Source organism: Podarcis cretensis (assembly GCF_951804945.1).
Source record: "Podarcis cretensis genome assembly, chromosome: 14".
NCBI classification, from domain to species: domain Eukaryota; kingdom Metazoa; phylum Chordata; class Lepidosauria; order Squamata; family Lacertidae; genus Podarcis; species Podarcis cretensis.
In genome coordinates, this window is record NC_137183.1 from 30,936,289 (window position 1) to 30,949,538 (window position 13,250).

Here is a 13,250-nt window from a genome sequence, read left to right on the forward strand (position 1 = left end):
TTTTTGTATTTTATCTGTGTTGTTTTTATTTGTGGAAGCCACCCTGAGTCCCCCTGCGGGGTAAAAGCAGGATATAAAAAACAACAACAGACAGAGGCGGCAGCGAGAAGGAGGTGGTCAAAACTGTGTCAAATATTTATTTAATAAATAAAGATATTTATTTATTTTTACTTTTTTAAAAAAGCGTCATTCCCTTTTCTATCTTTCTTTAAGGCTTTTCCACCGCCTTTCCAGCTTGGGCGACTTACAAAACCAAACCACGTGGAACTTCAACGCTACGACGGAGCAGCCTCCGCCAACTTCGTGCCCTCCGCCGGGCTTTTGGACTACAACTCCCATCAGCCCTTGCCGCCACAACAGCCATGTTGGCTGGCTGACTGGGGAGAAGGAGGTGGCGGGAGCTGTAGTCCAAAACATCCGGACCGGCGAGCGAAGGTTTCGAGGCGGAAGGGGCGGGCTACGGAGGCCGACGGAGGCCAATCCGGACCGCCCGGCGCTTTTCCCGGCACCCCCCCGGGCGGGTTGTACACAATCATCATGGCTGCCGCCTCTGCCACCCCCGGTGCGCGCGCGAGAGAGAGCGGGGTCCGCCAGGGGCGGGGGCGCGCGGAGGGAAACAAGGGGCAAGGCCTGGGCTGTACACTTTGGGGGTGGGCGACCCCCGGCCTTCCCTCTCCCCGTGCCAGGGCAGCCCCAAACTCCCCCCTCAAGGCAGCGACTAGGCTGGGTTGGGCTGGAGGTTCACCCTCCCCTGCCTCCCCTCTCTCGGTCTCGTGCCTTGAGCCACTTTTTCCTAAAGCGCCACCCACCCAGGAAAGCTTCGGAGGGTCATCCTCGGGGGAGGCGCCCTGGCACGAGGGAGGGGAGTTTCCCAGGCATGTAGCCGAGGTCTGCCTGGCTTCAGCCCTGAGACGGGCTGGGCCCGCAAAACTGGGGGCGGGTGCAGAGGTGGGGGTTGTAGGGAGAAATACTGCAAGGCATAGGAATGAGGAAAGTAGGGTTCTGCTCACCAAGCGGGTACAAGTGGAGGAGACACTCCAGTACTGGGATAAGTGCTATTAAACAAAGAGAAAATAGTTCCTGTTGGGAGTGTTTTGAGCTGACTCTGTACCTGCCACTGACATAATTCAGCCCTGACTGAAGTATTAATCTGGAGTGGTGGGGGTTTTTGTTTTTATTTTGAGTGTTGTCCCAAAACAGTGCATGAGGAGTGTATCCCACCTCTCTCAAGGGGGCTGTTCTCATTTGTTTCCTTTCTTTGCAGATTCAGATGACACCAGCATGGATGCAGAAGCTGAGAATCCGCCTCTAGGCTGCAGGGATGGCAGCGATCCTCTTTCTGCTGAGAAACCTTTGGAGACTGATGATCCTCAAAGTGATCCACCTGACCCACAGGCTTCTGTCAGCAATGGCGGCGATTCTGAGATTGGGAAAGAGCTGGTTGAGCTAAAAATTATCTGGAACAAAAATAAGTATGACTTGAAGTTCCCACTTGATAACACAGGGGCTGACCTGAAGCAGAAAATCCACTCACTCACAGGTGAGGCTGTCTGTGTTTTATGGAGAGGTAATTCTACCACGTGACCTTCCCATCATATCTGGAAGAAATTCCTGCGTTAAAAAGTCTTCCCTGTTGATTCCTTCTTTGCTAGGCCTTCCACCTGCAATGCAGAAGGTCATGTTCAAAGGACTTCTACCAGAGGATAAAACTTTACGGGAAATCAAAGTGATCAATGGAGCAAAAATAATGGTGGTTGGCTCAACTATCAATGATGTCTTGGCAGTAAACACACCGAAAGATGCTGCTCAGCAGGAAGTGAAATCAGAAGAGACCAAAAAGGAGCCCCTTTGCAGACAAAAGGTTGGTTACAACTTCCAGCCTAGGTGGCTTGTTTGGACTGAAAGTGTAAATGGATCTCCCAGTAAAATGGGAGTACCCCTTTTGACCATAGACCAGTTAAAAGGAAGGACCTTGAGGTCCATGTGCTTCAGTGACAGGTTAACTTGAAGCTCCTTATCTTGATAATTCCTGCAGCAGCCTTCTGGTTAGAGCACTATTCCAATAACTCAGAGAGCAAGTTGCCTAAAAACTATCTGCAAGTCCAAGGTTGAAGAGCCATTTGAACTCTATTTAACTTTAGTGGAACGGACAGTGTAGTGACTGTAATTTAGCAATAAATAACATTTTGTAGCCAAATGGTACTGCCCTTTAGGTAGTCCTGTTGAATTTGGCCTTTGTCAGCTTTGGCCGATAGCTAATTCTGCTATCAACTAGTCAGCTTTGAGGTGGGAATCTCTGTGAGACCTTCTCATGCTTTCCTTTGCAAAGTTACTAATGTGATAGTTTTCACCAAAGTTGTGGTGTAAACCCTTGAATTTTAGGGAAGTGTGTGAATTTATAACTACTGATAGACAGCATACTATGCATTTCTTGATTGCATTTGGATTGTGTGGCTAAGATAAGAGGTAACTAGTTGCCTGTGTATCTTCTTGAAATTCTTAAAAATCTCAATATGTTAGCAAGTAGGTAGATGGGAAAATCTTCTAGGCTTTTGTCATGTTTATTTTTTATTTCCGCTTTGTTACAGCAACACAGGAAAGTGTTAGACAAAGGAAAACCTGAAGATGTGATGCCTTCTGTCAAGGGTGCCCAGGTGTGTGAGTAGGCTGTATCATTGTCGAGGTCCATAGGAGCCAGTGGCAGTTTCTGGGGCTCTTCCTTCTCTCCTACACTTGTGTCCTGTAGAGGAGGGTGGCTTTTTTAACTTTGTGCTGTAAAGCTGGCAGGAGCTTCCTGTTGTTCACAGAAGACCTCTGTTCTCGACTTCTTAGGAGCGCCTGCCAACTGTTCCTTTATCGGGCATGTACAACAAGTCGGGTGGAAAAGTGCGGCTCACCTTTAAACTCGAACAAGATCAGCTCTGGATTGGCACTAAAGGTAGGTGCTCAAAATTATATACTTTGGGGGGACCTGAAGACTTATCTCTGGGGGAGTGCTGATGGCATGTTTAGTGTTTCACAGCTAACCCCTTGCAAGATTTCTAAGCCTGTAGAGTCATCCTGTTCGGGTGATGGTTTAGGAGCAACAGGTAGAAACATGCTACAGTTCATGTGAAGCTTGAGCGGAAAAGGCATTGGTGATTTAGATACCTTAGAGTGCATTTCCTGTACATCTTTGACCAATCAATAATTTGGCCTGCTTGAAGGGTTGACCTCCCTAATATATGAGGGCTTTTGTGGCACTTCAATGTTTAATACTCTGCCTGTGCCCCTTGTGTCTGTTGTGCAGGAGTCTTTTTGTGGTAGGGAGTTGAGCTGCTTGTGTCCCAAGAACCACCCTGGAGGGAGGCTCTGAAAGTGCTGAAACATTGAGAGCGCTGGCATTCTGCACACACGCACGCCAGTGGCACTTTGTTTGTTTGTTTGTTTGTTTGTTTGTTTGTTTATATACCACTGTTCTCATAAATATCAGAACATTGCACAGGGGCTGGGCAGAGTGGGGGACCATTAAAAGCAGAACTTGCAGTACAGAGGGTCCTTAGAAAGAGATTTTGTTGATCTGGCTGGCTGGTTGAACTCTGTGTAGTGTTTTAGTGGCTCTGTAAGCTGCACTTCCTGCTCGTTTGCAGCCCCAGGCTTTCTTTAGATGCAAAACTGGATTGAGCAGGCATGATGTGTGGAGTTGAAAGGGCTAAAGAGTCTGTGGGAAATTATGGGTATTTCTGAGTTTCATTTAACAAGGCTAGTTGAGGAGCAGCATATTTTTGCTACACTCTGCTTTCCATTGAAAGCTGGGGCTTACTAGTTTAGATGTTTTTGACCCTCACACAGAGTAACAGGCACAGTGTAGCCCATACTAAGCTGTTGTATGTCCCATTTGGTTTCAATAGCAGCTAAGCTCATGCTTAATTCTCACCAGATGAAATTAATGGGCACAAAGTGCTTTTGGCCTCAGTCACAACTGTGGTTGTGTAATCTCTGTATTATGACTTCTTAATGGTTACTGATATGACTGAATAATATTCTAATGCAGTAATGGCCAATTTCATTATATGGGGTTTGGTTTTTCCCAGTCCAACTCCTTAGCAGTAGGAGCACTTAAACCATCACCTGTTCTTGCAGCAGCCACCTGGGGAGGGTCAGGCACCTGGTAGTTCACATCTCTGCCTGGCAGAGAGAAAGAGAGAGACCATCTGAGTGCCTCAGCAGGGGGATCTTCTCCTTTTGCAAAAAGGCACATCTGTTGACTAGGAAAGATGTGAAATGTGACACTCTATTATGCTGGCCTTGGACCAGCTTCAAATAGGGAGGAAATAAGCTGATAAGAGGTTGAAATGCATTCTCATTTTGTCGCTGTGTGGTCTTGCAGACAGACCATGCTTTTGTTTTGTTGAATTCTATCTGATTTCTTGCCACAGGAATGGTTTAGGGGGTGAACTAGGGAAACAGCAAGAACTTTAAGGATTAAGCTGCATATGGGGTTTATAAATTTCTTTTGTCTTAGCAGAAGAAAGCCATTTATTTATTCATCCATCCATCCATCCATCCTTCCAGTGAGTTGAGTGATGCAAAGAGCATTCGGGGTGGAGGGAAGGTCTTCTTTGGAAGAGGAGAGGTTGTTGGGATCAGGTATTGAGGCTGGTGTAGTTTTGAGAAAGCCTTTCCTTTTCATACATTCTGATGGGATGGAGAAGCTCTGGAAGGAAGAGTGGAGGAATGGTGTGAAATGTCATCCTGCCCAAGTTGACATGTTTTCTTTCAATGCAGAAAGAACAGAAAAGTTGCCCATGGGGTCTATCAAGAACGTGGTGAGTGAACCTATCGAAGGACATGAGGATTATCACATGATGGTAAGGAACGGTCCTCTGCAAATACTGCACCTGAACTTTTGCAGATGTTAAGCCCAGGGTTTCAGGAGAAGACTACATTCCTATGAGCAAAAGCAGTCAGCATAAGGGCTAATTCAGAGAGAAGCCTTTCTTCCTTCTGTACCCTTCATGCAGCACTCTCCATAGAGAGGATCATATTCCCTGCTTTTTACCCAGCAAGAAGACTCATCATTCAGTGAACTCCTGTGAATTGTCTGCCTCTCTTCTATTTTCTACGGAGGAAGTACTTCTCCCTTCAGTGGACAGAAACACACACAGGCACAGGGCCTCTACTTACATAACAATCTCATTAACTCTTTGGTTTATCTGCCACGTGAAAGGAGAGTTTATGCGTCTCCTTCTCTTTCCTCCTCTCACAAATAGAACTGAAGTTGGTGTTAAGTGAGGTTTCTGAACTACAACTCCCATCAGCTAGCATGGCCAGCAGTCAAGGGTGATCATGATGGGAGTTGTAGTACAGTTTGGTTGCAGCAGCTGACTGGTTTGCACAAGTGCAGGAGTAAATAATTGAAGCAGAACACCTGGGGCAGGGGGGGAGGTGCAGTGTGGGGGCACAGAGCTCATTCCCGAAGCACCAAACCGTGATTTGGCTTTTATATTCAAAAGTCTGAGCCCAGTTGGCAAAATGCATAATGTCTCTGCGTGTGAACAAAGTAGTATCCGGCTTGCTGGAGGCAAGCCAATACTCTCTGCCTCAACTACTTTGTCTATAATATGGAGATGCTGGTGTTAGTGATGGCCTACGTTGCTTGGTTGTTTGGGGATAATGTACATGAAATGTACATGAAATACTTTGAACACCCGAATATGTATAAACAGAAAGTGTCTGATACCAGTTGCTGAAAACCACAGGAGGAGAGAGTGCTCTTGTGCTCAAATCCTGCTTGTGTGTTTCCCAAAAGAGGCATCTGCTTCACTACTAGAAGAACAGAATGCTGAACTAGATGGGCCATTGGCCTGATCCAGCAGGCTTTTCTTATATTCAATGTTTTGAGAGAGAACTGCTGCTCCTCAGGAAACTGCTGAATCTGGCTTGGTCCCAGTGTTAAATGAGGTGGCCATAGTTTGAGAGACCTTAATCCTGAGCCTCCTGTTCTTCTTTTCCCACATCTTCCAGGCCTTCCAGCTGGGTCCTACTGAAGCCTCTTACTACTGGGTCTATTGGGTGCCTACTCAATACGTGGATGCCATCAAGGACACAGTGCTGGGGAAGTGGCAGTATTTTTGAAGGCACGCTCACCTCTGGCACTGGAGACTGACATGAACCTAAGGACACTGCTAGGAGAGGCCTGGACATGGGTCGTCCTGGAACTTCTTATCGATACGATCTCAAAAGAGGCCTGGGAGGACGCCAGAGGTGGGGATCTCTCGCCATTAGTTTATTTTTAACTTAAAAAGTGCAGCAGCAGCCTTTGTTCGGCAGCCCAGCTTCAACCATATTTAAATACAAAAAGCAAATATGATGGAAATCAATAAACCTTAATTCACAAACCACTGTGTGTAATACACTTTAACTGTGCCAGGTGTAGTAGCCCTTCTGGTTTTCTGTTTCTGCAAGGAGAAAAACGCTGACACACCGCTGAGGATTTTCTACATGATTTGGACAAGAGACAGATATTTTCGTAACTCTTCATTAACAAGCATTATGGTTTGTTTGAGGTATGCGCTTGTGACTGGGAGCTTGAGAAGTAGGTTTCTCTCTCTCCTTTTTAATACTAAAAGAAAACTTTTAAATGGTATGCAAACTTGGGGTTTCAGAAGCCATATCTTCCTTGTCCTTAAGTTTCCTGGTAGCTTTTCTGGTAGCAAAATGGGACAACTCTCACTCTTAACCCAAAGATGCTTGACTCCTTTTTCAGATGCTGGCAATGATTCTTTAGTGGAGTTTTTCATGCCTGTTACTGAGAGGAAGGAAGCTTAATAATGCAGGAGGCTTGCAGCCATGCTGGACTGTTGCTTACTCTGTTCTGTGTTCCGCCATTCTCTCTTTCTCCCTTTCTGCTACCATTATTAGGGGGATCTAGACTGCCTTAAGAAGCATTTCTTGGCTATCCCTGTTGTTACCGAGAATTACTTTGCAGCTAGTTTGTGGGTTTGTTATCTCTTGTTTTACGTATAACATTTGCTCTGCATCCAGACCACATCCAGTATCACCCCAGCATCAGTGGGGCTTCTGAATGTGTGTACAGTCACACAGCTGCCTCAATGTGCTCAAAAGGGAGGTCCCTCCCTGTGTTCAAAGAAGAGACACGGCTGGTCTGTGTGAACATATGTGCTCTCCTGCGCATACTAGAGATGCTGGGTTTGCAGCTGTTATCCACAGCAAGAGAGCACATTCTTCACACCCTTTAATATGAGGTTAGTGGCATTGTCAAATGTTTTAGCAACTTTTCCATAAAACGGTGGTTAAAATTGAACAAAGTGGTAGTCACTTGCTTTTTGTTCATTATACCAGAACTCTGGTCCACTGCGTGGCCTGTGGAAGACACGAATTTGCTTTAGAATACAGGGTTTTTTTCTGTTTGGTGCTCTTTATACCATGTTTTCAGCTGAGCGAGTAGCTGGCAATCACCCTGTTCCTTGGCCCACTTGGGGGACCCTCAGGTGTCCTTGTACCCTATCTTCCAAGCAGGTGTTCCTTGAGTCTTTGCCTAGGTGAACTTGGAGTGTGGCTTAACATCATGATTTGCATTGATCCTGGTAGGAACTGAACCAGAATGAACTGTCATTCCAGCCTAGCTTATTCAGGATAAGTTCCCTGGGGTTCATGTTTTTTAAGAACAACTCAGACAAATTGCATCCATAGACCTCCCTTGTTCAGTTGAGTTGGCCATCTTATTTTCTGCTGAGCTATTGTATAAATCTTTTTGTGCCTGGTGGGGGCACATTTCAAGAACCCTTGAAGTAATTGTGACTTCTGTGCCATCTAATTTTTTGGAAGTGACCAGTCTGGTTTTGATGATTGATTTCCCCACTCCTAAACATCACCAGGTGTGTGAATAGAGGTATATAAAACTTCAAATGTTAATGCCATGGTTGGGTCAGGGCATGTTTTCCTGGAGAAAAAACAGGCATTTGGAGAAATTGAAATTTATGCAATTCTTTCTTACCAAACCTAAACCCAAGGCTATTAGTACTAACTATCCTGCATTTCATTCATGAATCTAAGAAGTATTGCAGCAGTCAATTGACTATAATCCTTCAAGTGCTACTTTCAAAGGCTTTTTATTCATCATCCTAGTAGTAGAAAAATATTGCATAAGTTTTTTCAGTCTTTCCTCAAATGCCAAGTTTTTACAGTATCCCCACCCCCCGAATATATGTGTTAGGGTACCCAATTATTTTACATATCTCTACTAGTAACTCATAACTCCTACTGGCAACTAATAACCATAAATACTTACAGAGTAAGGTTGGCTGCAATTTAGCATTGGGAACGTAAGACGCTGTCATACCAGTTGCTAGGAATCGCAAGTGGTCAGAGGGCCGCTGCGCTCATGTTCCTGCTTGGAGGTTTGCACAGGAATTTGGTCAGCTGCTTTGAGAACAGGATTGCACTAGATGGGCAACCTTTGGCCAAACCCAATGGACTTGTCCTCCATTCACCAGATCAGACAGTTGGTCTATATAGTTCAGTATTTACACTGGCTGTGGCTGTCCAGGGTTTGAGGCAAGCGTCTTTCCAGCCTTAATTGGCGGTGCCATTGGGGACTGAACTTGGAACCTTCTGCATGCAAGGCAGACGTTGTACCACTTACAGCTCTTCTCCCTTCTGATTTCCTCATCCCAGGCTCCTTTGAAGGAAGGCTGTCTTTTAACTACCTGTCTATCATGGTATACTTCTCCTTAGTGCTGTAGTTCAATTCAAAGGTCGTTTGCCTCTGGTTTTCTTTGATCCCTGTGATGCCCATCGTGAGCATCCTTTGTTGTGCATGGAGGGTGAGCCTCAGTCTGAGCTTTAGCTGCACCTGAAAACATCCCTGGCCCAGGTCTGTACCTCCTGGATTAGAAGACTACTTGATGTGAGCATTTCTAAACATTAGAGATCTGGTGTCAATGTCACCTGTCTTCTGCAAACATGTATCCCTGTCTGTTCCATGTCCATGAAAGTGACCTTACGGGATGCATCCACACAAATAATTACAACTAGTATAGAGGTTGTCTGTGCTTTAGGGGACGAGTGGGAAGCTGTAAGAAGGTGTGTGCCTTACATCTGTATTGTTGGCAGCTGTTTAGGAGCAAGAGTCCCTTTCCCCCCCACAAGGGGGACTATACCGAGTGATGCTCAGGTGGCGCAGGGGCAGAAGAGGTCACTCTCTTTTGGTCTTTCTCTTTTGGTTTGCTTTCTAGAGAGGTCCTGCTTTAGGAGAACAGGAGGGACATCAGAGCACTTTCAGGGTTTCAGTAGCTATGTTCTCTCTCCAAGTTGGTGGCAGTACGCCTGTGAATATCAGTTTCTGGGAATTGTGAGTGAGGGAAGTGTTGTTGCTCTCAATTCCTGGTTGTGGGCTTCCCTTTGGGGTATATGATTGGCCTCCGTGAGAACATGAGGCTGGACTTGATGGGCCCCCTTGGTCCTGATCCAGCATCCTGGTTCCTCTTAATGTTCTTATATTGAAGGTAGTGGCTAATTGTGACAAGTGGAAGGGAGTCTGACATGTGCAATACCAAATTGTTTGGCTGTTCGCTCCAGCTCCTTCCCGCAAGTGCTTCAACCCACCTTCTCAAGGAGTATGGCTTCTCTCTAGAAGGCAGAGCAACAATACAAGTAAATGGCATAGGAGTCCTGACAGTGGGTTGCTTGCTTCCTTGTGTACAAGGGCAGCTGAAAGTTTCCAAAGGACTTGCGCCAGGCTGGTTTCTCTCCAAAATTAACATTAAAGTGGTTCAAATCTTTCCCAGGAACATGCAGTTTAAAAGTGACTATGTACTTGCAAATTTCCAAGTGCTTCCTATTTGTGCAGCTAAAGGCACAATTTGTAACGGGCCATAAGTGCAGATAACGTGGTTGACATGGTCTGTCCTTTTATAAGATGATGTGCTGATGCTTTCAGTTGCCTTCCAGTCTTTATATGTGAAGGGCATGTCTGCATAATTGGGGATGTGGGGAAACATCTGCATGGAATAGGTAAATGATTTCTAGGTTCAAGCATCTGTTGTCCTTTTCTCTCTCTAGAAGCAAGCCACAAATTCTTAGTCTCCAGTCTTCCTCAAGGCTCAACCATTTTTCAAAAAATTATCTGCATCATGGGCTAATGCCTTCGGAGCCCAGGGGACTTACTCAGCCCAAGCCTAAAGATCCATCTGAACTTTTAACATCTGCATTGTGGCTTTATTTGAGCCACGGCCTCATTGAACTTAGTCCCACAACCTGTGTTTAGTGCCAAGACGAAAGCCTTGGAAATTGAGAAGTAAAGAAAATATAAGCAATTACCTCTGAGTATAAGCAGAGTGCCTTTCTCTTAACCTGTCAGGCTCCTCTTCTCTCTCCTTCCACCTCCCCCAACACACCTGGGACGCTGTATCCAACATCAGCTGTAACTCAGAGCAAACCCATTGAAATCAAAAGACCACATGTCCATTACTTTCAACGGGCCTCCTCTGAGTACAGTTAACATTGGAGCCAACCCTTGGGGTTATCGGGCAAGATTCCCTAGTGAGAGGGCTAGAGCTTCAGCTTGGCTTGAGTTCTTATTCTGATCTTTAGGCATTTGGAATGCAGCTCCGGCCCCACTTGAGCCTTTATGAACGATTCCACCTTTGATCCTGGAGGCAGCTCTTGCTTCAGGTACTGACTACGAACAAGCAGCTTTTTCAAGCTTGCTGTGTATTCACAACATCCTGCTGTGTCTTTTTCAGTCCATGTGTGTATCTGTACCCCTCTGTGATTCCTTCCTTGCAGGGGGTTGAACTAGGTGTCCCTTGGGGTGCATTCCATCTCTACAGTTCTATGATTCTATGACTATTCAATTGAACACATTTCGATAGCAGTGTGGCTGACCCTTGTAGGTGCTGGTAGTTGCAGTCCAAAACCGCTGGAAAGCGCCAGCTTGTGGAAGAGTACGTAATCTGACAACTCATTGCACCCCATGTGCTTAGGAGAGGGGGACTTGAGTTTCCTCCAGCATGCCAATATTAATTGGGTTTCTGTGCAAGAGAGGGGCAGCCACATTGATGCAGAAGGCTGAACTGGACGGCCTCAGTAGAACTGGCTTCCTAATGCTGCTGGTGTTTTTGTTTTCCCCCTTCATTGTCTGCCCTGTCCTGCTGCCTGAGATATCATTCTTTGCCTCTGCTTGCTTCCAAACTGCAATCCCTTTCTGTGAGGGAGTGTCTTTCTGCAGCTTGAAAGCATCGCTGCTTAAAAGCCTCCCTGGTGCCATGTTTACATGCAGGTTATATTCAGATCATTTAATGAGCCTGTTGGAAAACATTTGCTTGTGTGTGTACCTTCTTAAAGTGTCTCTGAGTGGAAAATGAGGTGTCTCTTCTTAGTGGAAGGAAATATCGAAGGACTTGACTTTAGATTACAGGTGCTGCTTTGGACTGCTTATTAGGGAAGGCTTCAGCAGACACAAAGAAGTGGGTGGGTGTTCCCCTGTGGGTATTTTTTAATGAGAAAACCACCTTGGGAGCATATGTCTGTTCACCACTCCCATGATCTCCATCCTTTTTGAGGCAGATTTTCAGTTCTTTTTTAAAAAAAACTGCCAGGAGAAAAAAAAACCCATATCCTCATGTTTTCCCCTGCTTTCCCCAACCACGTATACTCCAGATGTTTTGGACTACAGCATCAATCAGCCCTAGCCATCATGGGAGATGTTTAAAACATCTGGATGACCTCTGGTTGGGAAAGGAATTTGTCTCAATCTCATGGAGCAGAAACATCCCATGTAATGCTGGTGATTAGGAAATTACTCTGCATTTGGTGCCTAGGAAACGGGGGTGGTGTTCCAGGGCTAATCTTGCTCTTGCTGAGTTGTTGATTTTCTTTCCATTTTCTTAACCAGGGCCAAAAATATAGGTTCTGTTGTGCAATGCATTTCTCCCACCCAAAGGTGCCATATTTGGAGAACTCTCCTCCTTCAGACTTGCAGCCATAGGGAACCTCAATATGCCCTTCTCCCAGCACGGGCACATGCTAGCTGTTTGGTCTTACAGGACAGGCTTTCACCACTTGCCCTCCTCCCTCCTAGTCTCCCAGACCTTCCAACAGACAAGAATGACCTGCCCACATCATGCCCACCCCTTGTGGGCAGCTTCACAAGCAAATGGAGCGCCCAAGAAGGGCCCAAGCAGTGAAAGCAGCCAGCTGGGGTGTGGTTGGCATGCACATGTACACACAGACCTGTTTAACACTGGTATGGATGCGTTTCAGGGGCTGGGATCTTGGTGTTCAGTATCAGGAAATCTTCCATCTCCCCCAGTATCCCTTCCTGTGTGAAGAGTTGCCCTGTGCTGGGGTGAATTTCTCTTGCACCATCATGTGCCTACCCTCTGAATCTTAGCCAGTTCCTTGCATGGACAGAAGCTAGGCAGGCAGTGTGTCTATCCCAAATAGCCCAGCCTGATTCACCCTCATCCCAGGTCCTCTGCAGAGCAGCAGTTTATCATTTCCAGGGCCGGTTATGGGAACAGGAAGGCATGAATGAGGCGGGGTGAACATTAAGTCTTAGACGTGCACTGCTGAAATATTTTTAAGTGTAACTTTGTCCGGCAATTATTCTCCTTGTTCTATTCTGTAAGATCAATCAGTCTTGTCAATTAAACTTTGATAATGAACACTTTTGGTTGTGTTGAGTGGTTTTTCTCATGGTACCTGTCCACATAGTGCTATTGAATTGGGGGGGGGGTGTGGAGGATGGCATCTCAAGGTGGCGTTGGGAAAGACTCGCTACCTGAAACCTCAGAAAGCTGGGAAAGACTCGCTACCTGAAACCTCAGAAAGCTGCTTCCAGTCAGTGTTGACAATACTGAGCTAGATGGACCATTGGTCTGACTCCATATAAGGCAGGCTTTGAGCGATGAAAGCCCACCCCCCACCCCTTCAGCAGTGAGGATATTTGGTAGAGAAACGCATCTTTGTCGGGGATCCTCACATATAATACTTATTGCAAGTATCGCTAAATTACTAAGTAGGTGAAATAATACTTAAGAACATAAGAACCACCTGCTGGAACAGGCTAGTGGCCCATCTGGCTCAGAATCCTATTCCCACAGTGGCCAACCAGATACCCCAATGGGAAGCCAGCTAGCAGGACCAGAGCACAAGAACACTCCAGTGATTTCCAGTAGATCCAAAGCAATAGCCACCATGGCTGGTAGCCATCAATAGCCCTCTCCTCCACAAATTTGTCTAAT

The 13,250-nt window shown here is 46.0% G+C and overlaps 1 protein-coding gene across 1 annotated transcript; it reads left to right on the forward strand.

Moving 5' to 3' along the window:
• Positions 1–429: 429 nt before the first annotated feature.
• On the forward strand, positions 430–12,673 carry UBFD1 (ubiquitin family domain containing 1). The gene is made up of 7 exons (XM_079952691.1): positions 430–562; positions 1,265–1,540; positions 1,653–1,861; positions 2,589–2,654; positions 2,833–2,938; positions 4,768–4,850; positions 6,007–12,673. The coding sequence occupies exons 1-7, from the start codon at positions 538–540 to the stop codon at positions 6,115–6,117; spliced, it is 876 nt and encodes a 291-aa protein (XP_079808817.1). The 5' UTR covers positions 430–537; the 3' UTR covers positions 6,118–12,673.
• The last annotated feature ends 577 nt before the right edge of the window (positions 12,674–13,250 follow it).